The 26285-nt window shown below is 34.6% G+C and overlaps 1 protein-coding gene across 3 annotated transcripts in view; it reads right to left on the minus strand.

Moving 5' to 3' along the window:
• LNPK (lunapark, ER junction formation factor) overlaps positions 1-26285 on the minus strand; it is a 77516-nt gene that overhangs the window by 14205 nt on the left and 37026 nt on the right. For all 3 annotated transcript variants that reach the window (XM_042949197.1, XM_042949199.1, XM_042949198.1), the window contains 3 exons: positions 22981-23064; positions 22847-22898; positions 7280-7492 (listed from right to left, as the gene is read on the minus strand). In XM_042949197.1, the coding sequence (XP_042805131.1) occupies positions 7280-7492; positions 22847-22898; positions 22981-23064 (349 nt within the window). The remainder of the gene's footprint in view (positions 1-7279; positions 7493-22846; positions 22899-22980; positions 23065-26285) is intronic.

Genomic DNA, 26285 nt, shown 5'->3' on the forward strand with positions numbered 1-26285 from the left:
AAACACCGTCATAAAAAGGTGCATTACATACGGAGAAACAGAGATAAGAATGACAGATTTCTCATCAGAAAATAAGAAAACCAAAAGATAGTAAAACAATATTTTTAAAGAAAAACTATCAATTAGAATTCCGTATTAGCAAAAACATCTTTTAAAAATGAAGGCAAAATTAAAACTTTTTCAAACGTACAAAACTGAAAGAATTCATCATTTGCAGAACTGCACTGTAAAAATGTTAAAAGTCCTCAGGCAGAAGGAAAATGACATCAGACACAAAGTGGGATCTATACAAAGGAAAGAAAAATAACGAAAATGGTTACCATGCGGGTAAATATAGAAAACTTTCATTATTTAAATCCCTTTAAAATATAATTGATAGCTTAAAGGAAAAATAACTCTTTTTGTGTGTGTGGTTTACAACATATCTAGAAGTAAAATGTATGGAAATAATAGCACAAAGTCCAGGAAAGGAGAAACCTAAGTATACTGTTGTTAGAATCTCAAACTACTTGTGAACTGGTATTATATCACTTGAAGGTGAACTGTAAGTTAAAGTATATACATATAAGACATATGTAAACCCCAAAACACCCACTAAAATAATGTGAAAAAGGGGCACCTGGGTGGCTCAGTCGGTTAAGCGTCCGACTTCGGCTCAGGTCATGATCTCACAGTTTGTGAGTTCAAGCCCGCGTCGGGCTCTGTGCTGTCAGCTCAGAGCCTGGAGCCTGCTTCGGATTCTGTGTCTCCTTCTCTCTCTGCCCCTCCCCCACTTGTGCTCTGTCTCTCTCTGTCTCTCAAAAATAAATAAATGTAAAAAAAAAAAAAATTTTAAATAACATGAGAAAGCAATACAGTTAGTAAGGCAATGAAAAAGGATAAAATAAAATAATAAAAGATACTCAATTCAAAAGAAGGCAGAGAAGTAATAGAACAGAAGGGACAAATAGAAAAAAAAATAAATAGCACAATAGAAGACTGAAACTCAAACCCAAATATACCAACCATATTAAATGTATGTAGCCCAAACATCTCCATTATGAGCCAAAGATGTCAGAATAGATTAAAAAGCAAGACCTGATATATGTTGTTTCAAAAAAAAAAAAAATTAAAATACAAAGATACAAGGGCGCCTGGGTGGCTCAGTCAGTTGACTGGGTGGCTGAGTCATGATCTCACAGCTGTGAGTTTGAGCCCCGCATCAGGCTCTGTGCTGGCAGCTCAGAACCTGGAGCCTGCTTCAGATTCTGTGTCTCCCTCTCTCTCTGCCCCTCCCCTGCTCACACTCTGTCTCTCTCTCCTTCAAAAATAAATAAACATTGGAGTGCCTGGGTGGCTCAGTCAGTTGAGTGTCCGACTTTGGCTCAGGATCTCACAGTTCAGTTCGTAAGTTTGAGCCCCGCGTCGGGTTCTGTGCTGACAGCTCAGAGCCTGGAACATGCTTCAGATTCTGTGTCTCCCTCTCTCTCTGCCCCTAGCCCACTCTGATTCTGTCTCTGTCTCTCTCGAAAATAAATAAACATTAAAAAAATTTTTTTAATAAAATACAAAGACACAAATAGTTTAAAAATAAATAACAGAAACAATATATATAAATTTCCTAACACTAATCAAAAGAAATCTGGAGTAGCTGTATTAATATCATTATCAGGGATAAAAAAGGGTAATTTATAATGACAAAGGAGTCAATTTATCAAGAGAACACAATAATCCTAAACATACATATGCATCATAATGCGCTTCAAAACACATGAAGCAAAAACTAACAGAAGTACAAAAAGAAATAGACAAGTATATATTTGGTATATATGTAATCTATATATGTATACATAATAGTATATACAATATATATACACAATAATATATAAAATATATATATAACAGTATATACAACATATATATACAATATATATAATGTGTATATGTATAATAGTATTTATTTATTTATACACACAAAATAATGTGGTTGGAGATTGAGCTTTCTCTCAATAATTGACAGAATAAAGACAGAAATCAGTAATGACATAAAAGACTTGAACACCACTATCTGCTACCAACTTGACCTGACATTTATAGCCACTCTATTCAACAGAAACAGAATATGTATTCAAGTGAATATAAAACATTTACCAAGACAGATGATATTCTGAGACATAGAACAAGTTTCAGTACACTTAAGAAGATTCAAATACAAAGTATGTTTTCCAAACACAATAGAATTAAATTAGAAATCACCAACAGAAAGACATCAAGGAAATCTCCAAATAACAAATCTCTAAATAACATACATTTAAATAACCGAGGGTTCAAAGAAAAATCAAAATGGAATTTTGAATTGAATGAAAATGAAAAAACAACATATCAAATTTATGATATAAAGCTAAAGCAGTACTTAGAGGATAATTTATAACACTAAACATCTATGAAAGGGGGTAAATCTAAAATTCATGAACTCAGCTTCCGCCTTAAAAAACTAAAAGAAAAGAGCAAATGAAACCCAAGATAAACAGAATAAAGGAATAAAGAGTAAATAATAAAATAGAAAATATAAAAATAATTGAGAAAATCTGGTTGTTTTGAGAAGATCAAAACTGATAAACCTCAAGCCAGACTAATCAGAGAAAAAAAAAAAGGTAAGATAAAAAATACTATCAACAGGAATGAAAGAAATGGCATAAATCTAAATTATAAAGATATCAAAAGGATAATAAGAATATAATGAACAGCTTTATCCCAATAAATTCAAAAGTTAAGTGAAATAGACAAATCCTTTGAAAGACCACCAAACTACCACAGCTTACTCAACAAGAAACCGGTAACTATTCAGCATGCTAAAATTTCATTAAGAACTTTATATCTATGTTCCTAAGGGATATTAGTCTGTAGATTTTTTTTCAACTGAATTTTTAGTTTGAAAACAAAAACAAAAAACCCTCCACAAAGAAAACACCAGAGTCAGATGCTTCAACCTGTCAATTCTACCAAACATTTGAGGAAAAAATAATATAAACTCTCCACAAACTTGTCTGTGAAATTGAAGATGAGAGAATACTTTCTCATACGTTTGATAGCAAAATCAGACAAAGACATTATTAGAAAAAAAAAATACTGTTGACCAATATCCCTAAGGAAAATTAATGCAAACATTTTTAACAAACTTTCAGCAAATCAAACCCAACAATATATATAAAAAATAAAACACCATGACTAAGTCGGATTTATCCCAGGGAAGCAAGATAGTCTAATATTTAAAAATCAATGTATTTCACTGTATGAACAGACATTAAATAAACTAAAACCCCATTATTAGCATCTCAAGAGATGCAGAAAAAAAATATGATAAAATCCATTATCCATTATTGATAAAAGTCTTCAGCTACCTAGAAATAAAAGGGTACTTCCTCAACCTGATAAAAGTTATCCAGATACAACAAAACAATAACAACAACAACAGAAAAAACCCTACAGTTAACATCATGCTGACTGGTGAAAAAGTAACTTCTTTCCTCCTAGGATCAGCAATAAGGCAAGAATGTCTGCTTTTGCAATTTCTTTTTTTTTTTTTTTTTTTTTTTTTTTTTTTAATATTTTAAGCAATCTCTATACCCAACATGGGGCTTGAACTCACAACCTCAAGATCAAGAGTCACACACTCCACCAACTGTACCAGCCAGGTGCCCCTGCTTTTGACACTTCTACTTAATATTATACTTAAAGGTTCTAGCTAGTGCAATAAGGTAAGAGTAAGAAACAAAAGGAATCCAGATTAGAAAAGAAGTAGAAATTACCGTTATTCACAGACAATGTAAGAGTCTATGTAGAAAATACTATAGAATCTATTTAAAAACTAATAAAACTAATAAGTAAGTTTAACAAGATTACAGGATACAAGACCAAAATACAAAAATTAATTGCATATATATATATATATATATATATATATATATAAGCTTATAATATATATAATATATATAATATAATATATATAATATAATTAATTGCATATATATATATATATATATATATATATATATATATATATATATAAGCAATGAACAACTGGAGATACCAAAACAAAGCCATTTACATTAGGATCAAAAGTTGGAAACAATTACATATACATTTAACCAAAAAAACATACAAAACCTACACACTAAACACTACAAATCATTGCTGAGAAAAACTGAAGATCTAAACAAAGAGAGAGACATACTGTGTTCATGTAATAAACTAGGCAATATCAGAAGAGACAAATGGAGAATAGAGAGTAAAAGAATAACATAGTTTGGGGGGGGGGGGGCTTTTTCGTTACTTTCATTTTTATTTGAGAGACAGCACATGCAAGCAGGGTACAGAAGCAGGGAGAGAATCTTAAGTAGGCCCCGTGCTCAGCACAGAGCCTGATGTGGAGCTCAATCCCACGACACTGGGATCATGACCCGAGCCAAAATCAAGAGTCGGATGCTCAACCAACTAAGCCACCTAGGCGCCCCAATAACCTAGTTTTAATTAGTGATTTACATCACATAAACACATCAACAACAAAAATGAAGAGTTATGAACTGTAACTCCACAAACTTTGAAAACCGAAAGAGAACTGTTTGTAGGAGATACTCTGAACTGAGAGACAACACAGAAGGCAGCACTAAGAAGAAAGTGAGAGAATAAAATAAGTGATGTTTGCCTTTGTAAAGCAAGGCAGGATGAACACAAAAATAAGATGGGCAGCAATGAAGGTTTACATGAAGACCTCACAGAAGACTTTGCAACAAAATGAGACGTTGCTGGAATAAGCCTTGCAATACAAGGATACAAGGTTTTCAAAATGATTCTGACAAAAACCAAAGTTTAAGAGTAACAATACTATGTTAATGTTTTAAAGGATAATAAAAGAGATTTGCTTTGTAAATCACCACAAACCTAAAGGCTGTTGCCATCTAAAAAAGGGCAAATGATGTCAAAATTGTAGCAATTAACAAATGAAATTTAAGTTGTAGAATAAGTTCTTAATATAACAAATCAAGAACATTTTTTCAGATTTCATCAGATATTAGTTTACTTGTATTAACATTCAATTGTTATCATCAAAAAGTAAACCTGGATGCAAACACTTAGATAATGCACACTCATTATCAAGTTTTCAACTAGAATAAGTATGCCAAATTATATCTTGAAAGCCTTCAAGTCAAATTACCTTTTGCTGGAATAGTTTACTTCTACATGTTTAAAATGAAAATGTCCATAAAGGAATCTGGATACATAAAACAACAGATTTCATAAAAAATATCTTAAATGCTGTGCATACTGATGACTTTTAAAATAACACATCTTCACATTTATGCTGTTATGGATAACGGTAATTAATACAAACATCAAAAGCAATCATTGTAGGAATACTGGTCATTTTTACACAGCCTGGCAAATTATCAAGTACCTGCTGGTTATTAATTTTCAAACATATGGGAGCCCTGTGGTAATACACATTAGATTGAGTCTCTTCCACAAATATGGCATAATGAAAAAATGAATTATTAATCTTCTCTATAAGAAATCATTTAACTCATTCATATTTTTGGCAATGTACAACTTAAATACTCTTCTACATGGAAAACAAAATCAAGAATATTAGTAAAATATGCTTTATTTACATGATCATGAAATTTAGGCCATTTTCCCTCTATAACCCTATTCTTATACATGCAATACAGTTTTTATTACTTTATACAGGTTTCTCCCTCTCTCTCTCTCTCAAAATAAATAAATACACGTTTATTTCCTTAAAACTAATTAGATACACAAATGTATATAATTCATGCATTCTCAGACAAGAAAAAGTTCTTTCATAACTTTTCAGTAACTAAGAACTTTACAAATCATGTGTATTTCAAATCAATCAGATAATAACAGAAAGATAAATAATTTTCAATCAACTTAATTTTTCTAAATTTCACAAAATACATGGCTGCCTTAAGTGACATCATTATATGTCAAATTTGAAAGTATTTTTTCAGTAACTACTTTAAAGTTATGACTTATATACATTTAATTTGCAGCCAGCTTTCTTAATTTGTTTATAAATTAACAGTTTTCTAAAATCTTATGCTCCTTTTTTTTTTTTTTACGCAAAGCAGGAAAAAACTCTACTGTCATAGTAACATTTAGATTGCTTTTATTATATAAGTGCCCTGTATACTTGATATCAACTACTCACTAGCCTCAAAATCATTATAAATTATAGGTTAGTAATTACTCATGAAATAATAAAATCATCTAAATTAGAATTAAATATCCTAAAATAAGATAAATAGGGGCCCTGGGTAGCTCACTCAGTTAAATGTCCAACTCCTGATTTCAGCTCAGGTCATGATCTCACGGTTTAGACTGAGTCCCAAATCCAGCTCTGCGCTGACAGCATGGAGACTGGTTGAGATCCTCTCCCTCCCTCTCTCTGCCCCGTGTATGTGCGCTCTCTCTCTCTCTCTCAAAATAAATAAATAAACTTTAATAAATAAATAAAGACAAGATAAATCATTTACTACATATTCAAGAATATGACATGGAAATTTATATAAAATAATGTGATCTGCTGAAGCAGTAGATTTCCATGTACCATCACACTCCAAAAGAAATAATAATCAGGGTAATATAATCTATTACACTTCAAAAATGGGGTCTTCCCCTAGAGCTCTACCACACTGAACAAAGAAAATCCAAAGAAATGAAATAGTAAAGGCAGCATGTTAATTTAATAGAACTTTATGCTAAAGTATGTCAGAAAATACTAAGGTTCTTTGGCTTAATGAAAGAAAAATCTACCAGCCCATAGTAACAATAATAGTACTGTAGACTACAATGCAGAAATAGTCTTCCTGGAATATGTTGTCATGCTTAAAAATGTATGTGAAGAGTTTAGCAAAAAACATGAATATATTCCAAAAGTGTTCTCTTCTATCCCCATTTTATATAAATCTGGAGCCATTCTAAATCTGAATATAAAAAGATATGCTATACTGTTGACTACAGAATACTACAAAGTTTTATTGCCATTTAAACAAAGAAGCCATAACAGTTAAATGAGCTCAAGAAATAGGTTTCAGTATCACAAGGTGCCAGCTGTAAAGAGTTATGGCTAATTGAATATGGAACTCCTGCTTAATCAGATAACTGCTCTGCTATTTCCAAATGAAATGCCATTTCCATACTGCCTGAAAATGGCCCGTTTTATTGGTAACCAGAGAAAACAATATAAACTGTAAATAACATTAAGTGCTCTGTTTACCCATTCCAGGCACTGAAGTAGCAGGGGATCCAAGACGTCTTGGTAACACATTTGATGATAGGGCTGGAGTAACAGTTCTTTCTGGGGGTCCACCAGGGGCTGAACTGTCCTTTGGTGGTCCAGGAGATACTGGAACTTGTGGAGAAGGGCCCTGGCTAGAGCTTGCTGGTGTTGGAGAAAGGTTTCTCTGAGCTGCAGTTCGCTGACGAATCTCTGAGAATAAGAATTAAAAAGTGTATTTTCAATTTAGTATCTGTATTAGCCAATACCACAAATGACACGTTTAGTGAAGTTTTGTGGCACCAGAAAGCATCTCTAGGGTCAAGACTTCTTATAATAAGAAATCTATAAAATGTACATTGAAAACTGACTATAACAAGAGTACTCCATTTCTGATCCTATACTTCCAACTGTATATATTTACACAAAAAGCCTCAATCTATCACAGGTATCACTTTTCAAAATAAATTCAATGAAAATAAAACCATCCCCAATTATGTGTCATGTCTTTTTATAGTAATCCTCTCTAACTTATGATGAAGGAAAGAAAGTTTATTAAAATTAGTGAAAACTCTAATGAAAATGGCAGATTTTTTTCAAGATAAGAAAAAAGATAACTAAGAAATGAATGAATGAAGTATATTCTAGAATCATCAAATAATTTATGAGGTACTTAATCTAAGTAGTCACAGAAATGCTGAAAAAGTATTCTTTACTATTAGGTACCATTCCCACTCTCCTTATATTATTAACATCCTTTTGGTAATTTTTTTTTTTTTTTTGTCAATACATTCAATAAAGGAAAACTTCCACTCTGCATAAACAGTATCATCACAAATAAATCTAAATAAATCTCATCTTTTAGTTGCAGAAATTACAAGATTTTCTGTATTAGGGGTTGGTAAATGTGCCATATCCAGGCTCCTGCCCCTTTTTATAGTTTTATTAACACATGACAACACTCTTTTTTGTTTACATATTGCCTATAGCTGCTTTAGAAGAGCTGAGAAGAGACCATATGACTGTCAGAGCCATTTACTATATTTACTATCTGTCCCTTTACAGAAAGTTTCATAATTCCCTACTCCATAACATTTCACTTCTATCATTTCCCCTTCCCACCATATCTTACTTGAATGTCAATGGTAAGATCTCAAGTAAAGAAGTGCTTATAGCTTTTTAATTCTACATATCACCTTAAATTATCACAAATCTTTGAACAGTAGGCTGAAACTAAAGAAGTTAAGTTCCAATTGGCATGACTGGTAAAAATGCATACTTCCAGAAGCAAAATATTTTAAGTTTGGACTCTGTTTGGCAGTTAAAGATTTTCATTAAAAGTTCACTGCCACTAAAAGTATAGCTCTAGCATCAGATTTCAGTTTACTACAATCTAGTCTACCAGCTAAGAACCTGGGCCCTGTAATCAGAAAAGTCTGGTTAGAATCCTACAGCTTTACAAGACCTTAGATGGGATAACTTCACTAAACCTCTTTTCTTCATCTGTAAATTCAGGATAATAATATTAACTCATAGAACTGTAATAAGGATTAAATAAGATAATGTCTGTATTGATAGCTCACATTTACTGAATACATCCATAATATTTCAGATGACAGTGTTTTCACACAAAGTATTTTCAAATGACCAGTTAGGGTGTTATTACTGAGACCAACTAATTTTCCTCTGGCTCTTAATTTAGTCTCTAACCTAGCCACTGAAATAATAAATTACAAGCAGATCATCATTATAGAAATGGAACTGTCTTTGTATTTGGTGATTTTCCATGCAGTTTGGAAACTTTCAGATTTTACCTGGACTAATTGTATCCTAATATCTCTTGCAAATTAGCTGGTTACCTAATTATCTTTTACTCACAAGGAACACCTTAAGAGGTGGTAACACATTAGGAAAGCCATTAAATGCTGCAAAAAGTACTGAGGGGCACCTGGCTGGCTCAGTCAGTACAGTATGCAACGCTTGATCTCAGGGTCATGAGTTCAAGCCCCAGGTTGGGTATAGAGTCTACTTAAAAAAAAAAACAAAAAAAAAACACACACAAAAGGTACTAAGATCAGTGAAATTATATTAAGATTTGGTCATTTGAATTTATTTTATTTTATTTTATTTATTTATTTTTTTTTTAACATTTATTTATTTTTGAGACAGAGAGAGACAGAGCATGAACGGGGGAGGGGCAGAGAGAGAGGGAGACACAGAACTGGAAGCAGGCTCCAGGCTCTGAGCCATCAGCCCAGAGCCCGACGCGGGGCTCGAACTCACGGTCCGTGAGATCGTGACCTGAGCTGAAGTCGGACGCTCAACCGACTGAGCCACCCAGGTGCCCCTGCATTGATTTTAAAAAACAAGGTATCAGGTACTGCAAATCATTTTTCAGCCAATTTTCAGGTAAACCATAACTCAAAAAAAGACATTTTCCTTCCAGATAAATAAAAGTTTAACATGTATTAGACTATATTAAAAGTAGCTATTAAGATTTGAAACTGCTTCCTCTAAATGCGCATCTACCCTGGAGCACTTAACTAAAGTACCCTTTTAACATCAGCCATGTAGGACTGAAAGATGAGGTCTGTAACTAGCTAGTTAACAAAGGACACCATGTGTAGCATTCCATGAAAGAGACCCTTGGCTTAATAATTTCTAAATCTAAATATAGGCAGAAAAGGGAGAAAAATGATATAAGAGAGTCAGGAAAGGGAGAAAACATAGTGTCATTGTTTTCAAAGGAAAAGCAAGTAACAAAGAATTAGAATATCAATAGGTGAAAGTACCTAGTAGTACAACATCCAATCTATAGTTGGTAAGGTGTTATGAAATATTGTGGTAGTCTCAATTTAAAACATCTAAGATTTATCTACTTTTAGTCACCTGCCATTCACAAATGCTTTGTATTATAATTTCTCTAAAATGTTTATGGTATTCAACTAAGTATTATATTGTTATATTCAACATTTCCTGCATTTAAATGTAAAATACCATCCCCCCAAAATATTTACCAAGCATTTCACATCATTCTGGCAAAGTATCATAAAGAGTGTTTCATAAATTCAAGTCTTCACTACAAGATGTTTCAACATCCTTATCTGTGATCAGTCACTGATTCAATAAAAATCACATTCAACAAGAATGAGTACATGTCTATATTTTTAAATTCCAAATGAAACAAATAGAATCTGAATGAGATTAAAAACCAGTACATTACAATAAACAAATTTTAAAATAATGAAAAAACAAGACAGTTGTTAAAAAGCATAGACTGCCAGAAATAAGTCAGAGAAAGACAAATACCATATGATTTCACTCACATATGGAATTTAAAAAACAAACAGATGAAGATAGGGGTGAAAAAAAGAGAGAGGCAAGCAATAACACAGACCCTTATCTATAGAGAACATACTGAGGGTTGCTGGAGGGGAGGAGGGCAGGGGAATGGGTTAAATGGGTGATAAGTATTAAGGAGGGCACTTGTGATGAGCACTAGGTATTATATATAAGTGATGAATCACTAAATCCTATACCTGAAACTAATATTACACTGTATGTTAACTAAGTGGAATTTAAATAAAAACTTGAAACTAAAAAAAAAAAAAAACAAAAAAAAAAAACAACCAGACACCGGGATCAAGCTGTGTGGATTTAAGTTTCAGCTCTACCCTGTTTATTAGATGTGCATGCAACCTTTTCCAAGTTGAGGACAACTTTCAGTTCAGCTTCCTCATAATAGGAATACTTAACCTCTTACGGTTATTGTAAAGATTAAATGAGATAAGCAACACAAAGGGCTTAACCAAAGCACAAGTACTTAATAAGTACTTAATAAACAATAACTATTAGTAGTATTCATCTGAACTTTCCAGAGATTACAATAAATCAAAAGCTAAGCAACCTACAACTTCTAAAGCCATAATTAAAATAAAATGTAGATATTAATGTACAAATTAAATGTTTTCCTAAAGTTATTTGTGAACTGACTTAAACGTGTAAATTCACAATTTATGCAAAAACTTAAATCTATAATTCTAGCATATTATCGATAATTCTTGAGATAAAAGTTCTAGAAATCAAATAATTCTCTTGATTTATCAGATTTTTACATACTGATTCTTTACATGTAGAGGGTTTTGTCTTCATTTCGGTATTAAGCTGGAATAGGAAGAATACCATATTATAGTTAGGAGACCTGGATTTTCATCCTAGTGATACCACCAGTTCCTTATGTAGATAAAAAGTCTTTTATCTACTCTGGGTTTCAAATTTCTTTAGAGTGTTGGCAAAACTACAAAGATGATCCTCATATTTTCCCTAGCACTGGTCAAAGGTTTTCTGAACACTGTGTCCGGTTCTAAGCCTCATAAGAAAAAGTGTCAAGAAAAAGCTTTTGAATGATTCACATATGTAAATGCGGAGATTTTTAAACTGGGGGTGAATAAGGCTCTTTATAAGTGATTACTAAATGTAGTTCTGTGAGATATAAGGGATATATCTTCAGAATTTCCATTGTTAAATGTATATAAATTCTGGTCTCTAATGTTTAAATTTATATGATTCCTTTAAACAATCAAAATAATAAAGACCATGGATCTGACATCTCTTTTACTTTCAAAATTTTCTGAACTCTATATTCACTGTACCATCTTCTACATATTCTACTCATGCTAAGCTACTTTAAACTCAGCCTCTGCCCTATTTCTCCACTTAGATAGTTTTCTCAATAGGTGGATGCCTTTTAACAACAAAATTACTCCATAACCTCTTCCTTCCCATAGAGGCAAAGCTTTTGGGAGGGAAGAAAAACTTCCCCAACATTTCACTTCTCAACCCAACACAATCTGTTTTTTGTCTTTCTTGGCTACAATATCACTTACCACTTACCACTGAAGACACCACTGCTTTGGTTACCAACAAACCTACACCATTACTGTTAACAGCTACTCTTTAAGGAATCCCTATTATCTACTAGGAACTACACTAGGTGATTAATGTGAGTTTACTAATTTCATCTAATATTTAAACCAACTCTTTGAGATAATTCTCATCCTTAGTTTTCAAAAGAAGAAACTAAAGCTCAAAAGCTAAGCAACTTGCAAATTCTCACAGTAAAATAAGAGATGGAGGCAGGATACAAATCCCAGTGTTTATTACAACAATGCCTTCAACTCTGTTATAACTTATCAGATTCAATGGCCTCACTTGTCTTCTACTCACCTGACCCTTTGCAGACTATGACAGCAGATGCATCCCTAACTACACTTCAACTTTCTAGGTGCCAGTTTAGTTCTGCTTTTAACTTTAATCATTCCTTCTTTTTCCTGGGCTCCTCCTTTTGCCATCTACCCTTAAATGTTAATATTCCCTGGAGTTCTGCCATAGGCCTTCTTACTCTGTTTTCTCTCCCTGGGCAATTTCACTCAATCCCATGGTTTGAATAACTATCATCTATACGTCCCAATCGTTCCTAATCTGTACCTATAACCTTAACCTTCTTCCTGAGCTTCATATGAAATAATCAATTACCTATAAACCATACCACTTAGATGTCACTTGACTCAACAAATCCAAAAGCAAATCCATTATCTTCTACACAAACGTACTACTCCAAGTCTTATGCTTATCTTGCTTAAAACATCTAACCAGTTGCCAAAAACCTAGGTGATATCTGGACCCCTCTTCCCACTCCCCACTTTCCAAATCTAATTGTCATAAAATCTTGTCAATCTAATCTTAAATCTTAATTATCTCTTAAATCTCTTCTTTTTCAACTCCTTTGCCACAACTTTATATCCTGTAGGCCTTTATCTCTTACCTATATTAGATTATATCCTAATCCATCTCCATGTCTTCAACCTTGTTCTCTCCAAATCCATTCTCCATATTACAAAAAAAAAAAAGTGTTCTTTCTAAAATGCAAAGCCTCCAGTGGCTTTCCATGTCACATATACAATAAAGTCTCAAACTCCAGAATGTTGCATACAAAATGCTTCATGATCATCCTTCCCTCACATAAACACTACCTCCCTTTTTTGGGCATACAGCACTATTTGCAGTCTCTTAAGGTAGCCCATTGTTTCCCTCTTCTTATCTTTGCATGTGAAGTAGACCTGAACAGTCCTATCCCAGTGTGTTCTCAAGGCACACTGTTACTAAAATTTATAATGCATTGTGATTTGTACCTACCACCTTCATTGTGGTCCTTAATACGTTAAGATTATTTATGTGAGCGCACCCTTTTGAACCAAGAGCTCCTAGACAGGAACTGCATCTTAGTAGCCCCAGGATTTGGTAAGTAATTACCACAGAGTGTGAGCTTAATAAACATCTGTGAAATAAATTTACTTTCCACTTGCATTTCAAGATTAAATTTCCAACTGCCTGTTATCCAACTTAGATGGTATAGTAGGCAGAAAAATGGCCTCCCACACATATGCACATTCTCATCCTCAGAACCTACAAATGTTATGTCACATGAAAGAGGAATTAAGATTGCAGACAGAATTAAGATTGTTAATCAGCTGAATTTGTGTTGCCTGCTTCATTGAGAATTTCAGCCTAACTTCAGGAGACCATACAAAAAAAGCCAACTTCAAGCAGAAAATATGCTAATCACATATGCCATTTGCCAGCCTGTAGTTTACTATTTGTGTTGTTCTGCTTTTTAAATTAATAATAAATTTTCTTATATTATTTTATAAACAAATAATCCAATTTAAAAACAGGCAGAGAACATGACTAGATGTTTTTCCAAAGAAGACACAAAGATGGCCAACAGACACATGAAAAGAAACTCAACATCACTAACCATCAGGGATATGAATATCAATGCCACTGTGAGATATCACCACACACTAGTCAGAATGGCTAGTACCAAAAAGACAAGAAATAACAGGTGTTGGCAAGGATGTGGAAGAAAGGGAACCTTTCTACAATATTGGTAGGAATGTAAATTGATGCAATCACTATGAAAAACTGTATGGAGCTTCCTTAAAAATTAAAAATTTAAAAGTAGAAATACCATACAACTTCCACTTCTGAGTATTTACCAGAGAAAAACAAAAACACTAATTTGAAAAGTTAAATACACCCTTATGTTCAACGCATCATTATTTACAATAGCCAAGATATGGAAGCAACCTAAGTGTCCATCAACAGATGAATGGATCAAGATGTGCCATTTACACACACACACACACACACACACACACACCTATACATATAATGGAATATTATTCAGCCATAAAAAGGGGTGAGAACTTGTCATTAGCAACAACATGGATGGACCTACAGGGTATAAAGCTAAGTGAAATAAGTCAGACAGAAAAAAGACAAGAACCATGTAATTTCACTTATAATGTGAAATCTAAAAAAAATAAACAGGGATGCCTGGGTGGCTCAGTCAGTTGAGAATCCAACTCTTGATTTTGGCTCAGGGGAGCCTGCTCAAGATTTTCTCTCTCTCTCTCTCTCTCTCTCTCTCTCTCTCCCTCTGTCTCCCACCTGCACTAAAATAAAAACTAAATTAAAATAAAATAAATAAATAAAATGAACAAACAAAATAAAAAATAGACTCATAAATACAGACAACAAACTGGTGGTTGCCAGAGAGGAGGGGAGGATAGAGGGATGGGCAAAATAGGTGAAGGTGCTTAAGGGATACAAATTTACAATTATAAAACAAGTAAGCCACTGGGATGAAAAGTACACCATAGGGAATACAGTCCACAATACTGCAAGAACTTTGTATGGTGACAGACGGTAGCTACACTTAGCTTGGAAAGCTAACGTACACAATTGTCAAATCACTATGTTGTACACTTAAAACTAATACAATGTTGTATGTCAATTGTACTTCAGTTGAAAAGAGGATGTTTGGCAACACCTGGGAGGCTCAGTCAGTTGGGCATCCAACTCTTGATTTTGGCTCAGGTCATGATCTCATGGTTCATGGGTTCGAGCCCTGCTTGGGGCTCTGTGCTGACAGTGTGGAGCCTGCTTGGGATTCTCTCTCCCTCTCTCTCTGCCCCTCTCCCACTCATGGTCATGCTCGTTCTCTCTCCCCCAAAATATATAAACATTAAAAAAAAAAATGTTTTGCTTTACAATTCTTTATCTCAACATTTACTTTTTTCATCACCTTGATGGTTTATTTCTACTTAGTCTCCTACCTCTTTCAACTTTAAACAACCTGCACCTGGCAGCTCACCAACATCCCATTTGGTAAATTATTATTTTACAACATTTAAACACAATTTGTTAATTCTAAGAAAAAGTTTTCTTTTATTTCCTTCAACTCAGCACGTTTATTAAGCAACCACTCTGAGTAAAGCACCACTGAATGGAATGCAGAGTTGCACACAGAGGTGGCAAGCAAAGATCACACAAAAATCATGAAACAGCAGGTAAGTGCCATAAAAAAGGAACCAACAAAGTGCCATAGAGGGCCCTAGAATGGGGAGATTAAACTCAGTGATGGGATGAAGGAAGGTTCATGGGAATGGGGCATTTAAGACGAACACTGAAAAATGGATGGAGACATAAATGCCTTTGTTACCTGTATTAAGGCACACGTGGCAGTTTTAAAATACAAGCCCAGGATGCTTTGGTTTGCCTGCCATCAAATGGGGGATGGAGGACGTCTATGTCCCCTCCCTTGAATCTGTTCCTGTTTGACCAAGAGAATATAAATGTGCCAGTTTTCAGGACTACTTTCTGTCTCTTGGGCTGCTTGCTCTTAGAATCCAGCCACCATGTTGGAGCAAGCCCAAGTGACCCCATGAGAGAACTCCATGCGGAGAGGAACTAACAGCCAGCACCAACTTGTCAGCCATGTGAGTAAGCCATCCTGGTAGTAGATGTTCCAGGCCCAATCAGGTAGATCCAAAAGATGTGAGGCAGAGATGCTCAGTCTCTGTCAAACCTTGCCAACACTGAAAATTCATGAGCAAAACAAATGAATGTTGTTGTAAGCCACTAAGTTTTGGGGTGGTTTGTTATTCAATAGATAGCTGTGTGGGGCGCCTGGGTGGTTCAGTCGGTTAAGTGTCAGACTCCTGATTTTGGCTCAGGTCATGATCTCACGGTTCGTGAGACCGAGCCCTCTATCGGGCTCTGTGCTGACAGCATGCAGCCTGCTTACGATTCTCTCTCTCCCTCTCTCTCTGCACCTCCCCCACTCTCTCTCTCTCTTAAATAAATGAACATTAAAAAAAATAGATAACTGCAACAGTATAGATATGACACTTAAGAACATCCCAAAAAGTAAATTTACTATTTTACAAGTGTTTTCCAGATTTTTTAATCAAACATACACCTCAAAAAACAGTAAAATATGAAGTATCGTTCCCTTTGCTATCAAGATCAAAAACAGTGATTTCTACTTTAATCTTCCACATATGCCACGTAACACAAGTGAGTAAATTCTAAAAACCTACTTAAGAAGTTATAATCCATTTCCTAGAGCCATTAAATTTTTCTGCAATACTTATTGATTTCAAATTTAGCTGTGGCAGAATACAATTGACTTTTCTTTTGTTAATGTCATTAGTAGAGATGCAGGGTTATGTACAAAGGTAAAAAAGAATGTATAGGTGACTTCCTTTTGAAACAAATATAAGAAAGTCTGTTAAGAATTTATGGTCATAACTTAATCTTAGAACTTTGCCATTAAAGGTAACTGCACCATTTTCAAGTTCAAGCATCCCACTCTGAAAGCACAGTTACCCTTCCAGCTTAATTTCTCAATTATTCTTTCAACTCCAGAGGGATCTATAATCCATTAGTTATTAAAGGGGTCAGCCAACTTTTGTAAAGGGTTACATAGTAAATATCTTAGGTTTTGTGGACCACATACAGCTTCAGTTGGATATTCTTATTCTTCTTTCTTATTTTTTAGAACACTTTAAAAATGTAAAACCAATTCTAAGGTCAAGAGCCATATAAAAGAGATCTTGTAATTCAGACCCCTGTATCACTACTACCAATACCTTTGATGTCCATCACCCGCCTCTCATGTCTTTACTTCCCTCATGATCATCTTAGATTCTACAATATATTGTCATAATCACTCCCTTGCAAACAATTTCACCACCCTGCCCCTTTATCACTTTATTTAATCCATTAGTCAAAACCCCAACCCTGGTTAAAACCAACTCTCTTCCTACTCCATGCCTCTACCCATACAGCTAAACAACAGGAAAACATGCACAACCATGCTTTAAATTCGTGACTGTTAACTTTAAGTGGACTTTAGTGTCCCCTGGCATTCCTACATTTTCCTAATCCATTTACTCTCTTAGTCTCCTAGAGACCTATTTTATATATTCTCTTCAGGGCCCCAACAATGTCTCCCCCATTCTCACTCTCATTAAGAAAATAGATACAATCAGAAGAGAATTCTCACTACCTACTTGTATCTGCCCATGTTCTCTGTCTTCCCTTATTATTGATGAACTATGCACGCTCGTATCGAAAGCCAACTCCTGCACTTGTACACTAAATCCCATTCCTTCTTGCCTCCTTACGGACTCTCTACCAATTGTCCCCACTCTCTCCATCATCAATTATTCCATGTCTTATAGGCCATTCCCAATAGCACACAAATTTCTTACCAACCCCAAATATCTAGATTTCTTTTTTTAATTTTTTTTTTTTTCAACGTTTTTTATTTATTTTTGGGACAGAGAGAGACAGAGCATGAACGGGGGAGGGGCAGAGAGAGAGGGAGACACAGAATCGGAAACAGGCTCCAGGCTCCGAGCCATCAGCCCAGAGCCTGACGCGGGGCTCGAACTCACGGACCGCGAGATCGTGACCTAGCTGAAGTCGGACGCTTAACCGACTGCGCCACCCAGGCGCCCCATAGATTTCTTTATCCTATAGAATCTATTCAGAAAATTATACTTGCAAATATCATTTTTCATTAATTCCAAACTTTACTACTTTTTAATCTACTAAGAACAAAGTCTTCCCATCTCTCAGTCTACGATTTCTACAGAACTAGAAAGAATGCTAAGATTCTAAGTACCGTTATCATTCTATTAAATGTAAATATGTATATATACACATATATCTACCTTTTATGTTAATTTATTTCTTCATATCAAATGATTACCCTGATTTTCTAATATTAAGCACCCACTGATAAAAATTCCTTATAAAAAAGGGTCAAGACTAATACTGTCAAGGTCATGAAAAACAAGTCTGAGAAACAAGCACAGCCAAAAAAGCCTAAGAAGACAAGTCAACTAAATGCAATGTGGTATATCCTGGATGAGATCCTGAAATGTAAAAAGAACATTAAAAATAAATAAATAATAAATAAATAAAAAACTAAGGAAATCTGAATAAGCTATGTGGACTTTTAATAGTGAATCAATATTGGCTCATTACCCTTAACAAATGTACTATGCTAATGTAAGATGTTAGGGAAAACTTGGTACAAAGGTATATGGGAATTCTTTGTACTAGCTTGGTAATTTTTCTGTAAATCTAAAAATATTCTAAAACATTAACTTTATTAAAAAGAAGGTGAAGGTCAGGTTAGTATTGTTCCCAGTAAATATTACATTCCTTTTAATGCTAAACCTAAGAAAACCAAAGAATACTATTCTCAAATTTTATAATCAATCTCAGTATAATATATATTATTAATAATAAGTAATAAGAAATAAAAGAAATATATCTACTACACGTGAATCACAGTTCTGGTTCAGCAATCATGCAAGAGAGTTAGATTCAAATAAGAACAGCACAATTCAATTTGATTTGGGAGCAAATCTATTCAAGCACCATTTATGCACATATATATTCATATATATTTTTGCACATATATATATGCACATATATATTTTTCCCCTACCTATTTCAGTTCAGAAACAGGTAAAAGAAAGGAAAGGAAGGAAAAAGAGGGAGAGAAGGAGGAGGACGAAGGAAAGAACAAACGAATGAACAATGGTAAAAGCAAAGACATAAATATTTGACTAAATCACAGGAACAGAGAACTTAAACATAAATAAAATGTATGACTAAGTCACCTACACAATAATAGAAACCTAAAAGAGATTTGAAAGGATTAAACAACAAAACTCAATTATAATTCTCAAAAAGTAGAATGAAGTTGAGATATGTTTAGAATTTTTTTCGGGGCGCCTGGGTGGCGCAGTCGGTTAAGCGTCCGACTTTAGCCAGGTCACGATCTCGCGGTCCGTGAGTTCGAGCCCCGCGTCGGGCTCTGGGCTGATGGCTCGGAGCCTGGAGCCTGTTTCCGATTCTGTGTCTCCCTCTCTCTCTGCCCCTCCCCCGTTCATGCTCTGTCTCTCTCTGTCCCAAAAATAAATAAAAAACGTTGAAAAAAAAAAAATAAAAAAAAAAAAAAAAAAGAATTTTTTTCAATAAGGAAAAAATTCCAAACAGCAATTAATTACTGCAGATGAAGAACTAGTAATACTAGAATAGGACCCTCCAGAAGAAATACTTTTAAGAGGAAAAAAAAAAAAAAAAGCTTATACGCTTAAGGTTGAAAACCGTATTATATTCATCTCTGTACTCCTCATGGTATTTGCACATAAGAATTATTTAACATGTTCTTTTAAATAAACAATTCATTTATGGGGCACCTGGGTGGTGGCTCAGTCGGTTGAGCAACCGACTTCGGCTCAGGTCATGATCTTGCAGTTTGTGAGTTCGAACCCCACGTCGGGCTCTGTGCTGACAGCTCAGAGCCTCGAGCGTGCTTCGGATTCTGTGTCTCCCTTTCTCTGCCCCTTCCCCGCTCATGATCTGTCTCTCTCTGTCTCTCAAAAACGAATAAGCGTTTGGGGCACCTGGGTGGCTCAGTTGGCTAAGTGTCCAACTTTGGCCCACTTCATGATCTCACAGTGCGCGAGTTCAAGCCCCGCGTCAGGCTCTGTGCTGACGGCTTGGAGCCTGGAGCCTGCTTCGGATTCTGTGTCTCCCTCTCTCTCTTTGCACCTCCCCAGCTCATGCTCGCACTCTGTCTCTGTCAAAAATAAATAAACTTAAAAAAAATTTTTTTTAATGAATAAATGTTAAAAAAAAAATTTTAAATAAATAAAGAAACAAACAAACAATTCATTTATCTTATAACTAGTGGTTAATTCTCCCTAAAAGGCTAAAAGGATATCCAAAAGCAGTACCACAGGAATCCACAGCAGAGACCAGCAATGGTTTTTCTATGAGTACAATATGACATCAAAAGGAAAAAATGTATTTGAGTTTCAAAGGCTTCTAAGGAAAAATAAATTTAAATTCTTCAAGGAAATTATGTTGCCTAAATATTATTAAATACTTAAGAATGTCAGTAAAGGGTTCATACCTCTTTTTTTTTAATGAGAGAAAAGAGCAGATTTTTTTTAAGTAACAGCATCAGCTTTCTGCAAAATATCACATTTTAAAAATTTCCTAAGGTTATTTAAGAAGTAGTTTTGAAACGTTAGTACCAGTTATACAAAATACTGTAAAAATTATAGAAATCTGGCCTATAGACCGAACACTCTTTTTAAAATTACTAGAAAGGGGGTACCTGGGTGGCTCAGTCAGTTAAGCGTCTGACTTCAGCTCAGGTCATGACCTCATGGTTTGTGAGTTCGAGCCCCACATTGGGCTCTGTGCTGACAGCTCAGAGCCTGGAGCCTGTTTCGGATTCTGTGTCTCCCTATCTCTCTGGCTCTCCCCTGCTTAGACTCTGTCTCTCTCTCAAAAATAAATAAAAACATTTTAAGAAACATTTAAAATTACTAAAAACAAGTGTAAGTTGTAGAAAAATTTAAACGTATTATGAAGGCAGGAGTTTCAGTGCAAGTATCTATGACTAATTTATTTTAATCATATGTAAACTTATTATATTCATCAAAATATCAGGCTTCTATTTCTATAAACCAAAATCCTACTTATAGAAAACGGGAGAGGGTGGGATTCTTCCCATATAGCCCTGCCAATCAGAAAACCTAAAACTGGGGCACCTGGGTGGCTCAGTCAGTTAAGCCTCTGACTTTGGCTCAGGTCATGATCTCACATTTCATGAGCTCAAGCCCCATGGCAGACTCTGTGTTGACAGCGGAGGCGGAGCCTGGAGCCCACTTCCAGTTCTGTGTCTCCTTCTCTCTGGCCCTCCCCTGCTCATTCTCTCTCTCTCAAAAATAAACATTTAAAAAAAAAAAAAGAAAGAAAAGAAAAAGAAAACCTAAAAGTATTATGGCTTATTTAGTACCAATGGTCTCTGTGGACATTTATAAAAGAATTGACTTCTGAAAGTTCTAAATGTCATCCTTAACTTTATAAACCAGGCTACAATTCTGATGATTTATAAGAATAAAAGTTAAATTTTAAAAAATGGTTTTTTTAATGTTTATTTATTTTTGAGAGAGAGAGAGACAGAGCACGAGCAGGGGAGGAGCAGAGAGGAGACACAGAATCCAAAGCAGGTTCCAGACTCCAGGCTCTGAGCTGTTAGCACAGAGCCCGACGCGGGGTTCAAACCCACGAACCGTGATACCATGACCTGAGCCGAAGTCGGACACTTAATCAACTGAAACACTCAGGCACCCCAAAAGTTAAATTTTTAAAAATGATATATTCTGTATTGTAACAAAAGCCTTACAAACTATGAAATTCTAGAAAAAAGAACAAAGAGGAAAGCCAATACAAACTCAAAAATATCTTTTCACATGCCAATCTTAGAATTACTTTATGTAGCCACTTAAAATAGTAACTTTTTAAATTTTATGTAATATTTAATACAATAGTAGTGATGGTTTCACTAATAATCTGACAACACAACTTTTGAAAGAGTTTGTTTTACATAGCAGTAATTCTATTTTTTCTTAATTATTAGAAATTCAAAATTTCTAAATTATTTTATTATCTTTCTAAATAAAACTTTTTAGAAGAAACTTCAAGTTTGACAAAAATGTTCATTAAATTTCTCAAAAATAAATCATAAAAATGTAAGAATTTTCATAAGGCATTCTAAGAGATTCTTTATATATATATATATATATATATATATATATATATATATTTATTTGAGACAGAGAGAGTGAGAGAGAGTGCACGCACAGGGAACAGGCAGAGAAGGAGAGAGAAACAGAATCCCAAGCAAGCTCCCTACTGTCAGCACAGAGCCCAACATAGGGATCGATCTCACAAACCTTGAGATCACGACGAGAGCCGAAATCAAGAGTCCAATGTCTAACTGACTGAGCCACCCAGGCGCCCCTAAGAGATTCTTATAAGAAAGGGGGAAAAAACTTAACAAAATATTGATGGAATTATTCAAATTTCAAAAGCTTAAAATCAATTATATATTTAATCTCAAAAGATAACATCTTTACTTATTTATCAACATATTCCTGTAAAATAAAAATGAAGTATACTTATTGCCATCCACTCCAAGTCATAACCCACACTACCAAGTATAAATCAACATAAAAGCATTCTACACAAGTTTTTACACACCTCTATCACACTTTTGAACTCACTTGGATAAATATGGATCTTTCCAACAGCAGCAGCAGTTTCTACAAAGTTATTTACCTTGTCCAGGTCTTGCAGTTACAGCTGCTCCAGCAGATGGCGGCTCAAACTCCTGTCAATTACAATTATGTTATTACAGTGACCTATTACAATGCACTATTTATAATAAAATAGCAGTGATATAACAGCCTTACCTTTGCTTTCTTTGAGTCTGGGTCAAACCTTTCAAGAATTAATTTAGCCGTTTTATAAGTTTCTTTTTCCATGACTTCTTCAAGCTACAAACAAAAATTTCCATGAATTGTCACACTTTAAAACATATACACTACTTATTTTTAAATGTCCTATTCTAAAAATGTTCAAGTACAATGCTTAAAATAAACAGCACATAATATATCCAAATAGCATGAAAGACTTCCTACATTCAAATAATTAAAATCCAGATTTTAAAATGGCTTCTAACCTCTAATATGTTACTTGTATTTAACAGCTTTACTGGAAGGAAATACCAAATACTGCTAATTGTTTACATATAATGAGGAGAATAATTACATGCACCAACTTCAATAATGGAATGTGCAAAAATCTATCAGCCATCATTATTGGAAGTTATTAGACATGACAAGCAAATGACAGGCAATTCCTCAGATTTATTTCCTCATAGCACTTAATGCTATTAATTTAAAGAAGGTCGTTAGCCAAGAGCTTTACAAAATAAAATCTCTGTGCCAATTAACTGCTGTCAGCATCGATTTTAGATTATTTATTAGCAGAAGCAATTAGCTTGCTGCAAATGCAGTGAAAACTCACTAACTGGGAGAACAGCCATGGAATTTGCTCAAATGACTTTAAAAGCTGAAGCTCCTCCTTTTTTACTTAGATCCAAACAACTTGAGAGGGAAAAAAACATAGTAAGAATTTAAATAAAAACTTTACTGAGTTCTATACTCACACCAGGGACTGTAATTAAAACAGTTCATTATTATAGCATTTTATTTACAATACATTCAAGTCACTCTATGGCTTAATACAGGGTTTAATTTAAAAAGCAATAAGTAGTAAAGTATCATTTTAGCAGTTATGGCCCAATATCAAGAAAGTTTAATTTTAGTACAAGACAGTCATATTATGACAAATAGCTAATGTGTAGTAGAAAATGCTTTTGCAAAAACTGGAATAGGACGTTTTCTTTTCCTTTTCAGTGACCACTATAGCCACTTAGATTTCAGTAAATGTCATATTTATTTCAAAGGTCATTTGTTTTAGAATTCAACACAAGAGCACATTTACCAAGTTAAAAAAAATGCTGCCAACAGTTGTTAATGGATTCCTCATTAAAAACTCAATTCAACATTTAAGAAGCTAAATGCTTACATGAATGATTTATCAACCTTGGTTCAGTGAAACTAAAAATTTTCCAAATTATTTCAAAATTATGATAAATTCTCAAAACAAGCAAGTTTAATTTTCTGATGTAAAGGAAAGGTTTGCAGTATCACCTGAGAGTTGAGGAAAAAGTAGGAATTGAGATAGAAAGATATTATACGCCCCCAAATCAACATAATCTACATGGAATCCACATGGAATATCAATGAACTAAGTCCCTGATCTCTACAAATTAATTTTTGATGTCTTAGACTAATAATGTTGTGGCAATAGAACTTTACGTGATGATGAAAACGGTTTACATCTTCACAATACAGTAACCACTAAGCCATATGTGACAAATGAGCACTTAAAATGTTGCTTGTGCAACTGAGGAATGGAATTGTAGTTTTATTACATTTTAAACAATGTATATTTAAAAGATACATGTAGCTCTGGCTACTGATCTGGATAGCATAGTTCTAGACTAAGATGATTTCTAGGCTTAAAAAGAAGATTAAAGGGGCGCCTGGGTGGCGCAGTCGGTTAAGCGTCCGACTTCAGCCAGGTCACGATCTCGCGGTCCGTGAGTTCGAGCCCCGCGTCAGGCTCTGGGCTGATGGCTCGGAGCCTGGAGCCTGTTTCCGATTCTGTGTCTCCCTCTCTCTCTGCCCCTCCCCCGTTCATGCTCTGTCTCTCTCTGTCCCAAGAATAAATAAAAAAAAAAAAAAAAAAAAAGAAGATTAAATACAACCATGATCTTTAAAACAACACACAAAACTCAAAACCAAAATGACACTTCATCAAATGATTACAATTCCTGCTGATCATTCAGCCAGTATTCATGTTTATGTCCATGTTCATGTAAAGTATCTCCAATAAAATCATTTTTTAAAGCACTAAAAGACATAAATCCATTCTCTTTTGCACTTATAACAAAAATTTTTCACATATTTTTTTTAATGTTTATTTATTTTTGAAGGAGAGACAGTCAGAGTGGGGGGGGGGGGGGGCAGACAGAGAGAGAGGGAGACACAGAATCTAAAGCAGGCTCCAGGCTCTGAGCTGTCAGCACAGGGCCCAACGCGGGGCTTGAACCCACAAACCGCAAGATCAGGACCTGAGCCGAAGTCGGAAGCTCAACTGACTAAGCCACCCAGGCGCCCCCCTCACATAATATCTTAATTAACACATGTATCCATACAACATTTTAAGTGAATTCAACTTATTTTAAACACAGACATTCTGATCAGTGAAAAAAACATAAGCTTGAAACTCTGAAGTCCGAAAAAAATCAGGGTTAAAGCACATATCCATTCTTAATTACCCAGAAAGACTTTGAGCAAGTCTTCTGGCCTCAGTTTCTCTTTTTGTAAAGCAGATACATTAATACTTTCTTCATACTACTATTAGGCACTTTAGGGGCACCTGGGTGGCTCAGTGACTCTTGGTTTTGGCTCAGGTCATGATCTCACGGTTCATGGGGTCAAGCCCTATGTTGGGCTTGGGATTCTTTCTCTCTCTCTCTCTCTCTCTCTCTCTCTCTCTTTCTCTGCCCCTCCCCCATTCTCTCATTCTAGCTCTCTCTCTCAAAAATATTTTTGAAGGTAATTATAATAATGTAGGAGAAAGTCTACAACAGTACTCAATTACAATAATACATAATCTTTAGTGATATCCCAATTAATCAGAATGGGTCTGAAAACAGTGTTTTCAAATACCCAACATATTAATCCCAAAATGCAGGAATGAAAAATTAGATTCTCAGAATTCCAGTCAGTTAAGCATCTGACTCTTGGTTTTGGCTCAGGTCATGATCTCACGGTTCATGGGGTCAAGCCCTATGTTGGGCTTGGGATTCTCTCTCTCTCTCTCTCTCTCTCTCTCTCTGCCCCTACCCCATTCTCTCACTCTAGCTCTCTCTCTCAAAAATATTTTTAAAGATAATTACAATAATGTAGGAGAAAGTCTACAACAGTACTCAATTACAGTAACACATAATCTTTAGTGATATCCCAATAAATCAGAATGGGTCTGAAAACAGTGTTTTCAAATACCTAACATATATTAATCCCAAGATGCAAGAATGAAAAATCAGATTCTCAGAATTCCCTAAAATATAAATTACCCTATA

Source organism: Panthera leo, chromosome C1, assembly GCF_018350215.1.
Source record: "Panthera leo isolate Ple1 chromosome C1, P.leo_Ple1_pat1.1, whole genome shotgun sequence".
NCBI classification, from domain to species: Eukaryota; Metazoa; Chordata; class Mammalia; order Carnivora; family Felidae; genus Panthera; species Panthera leo.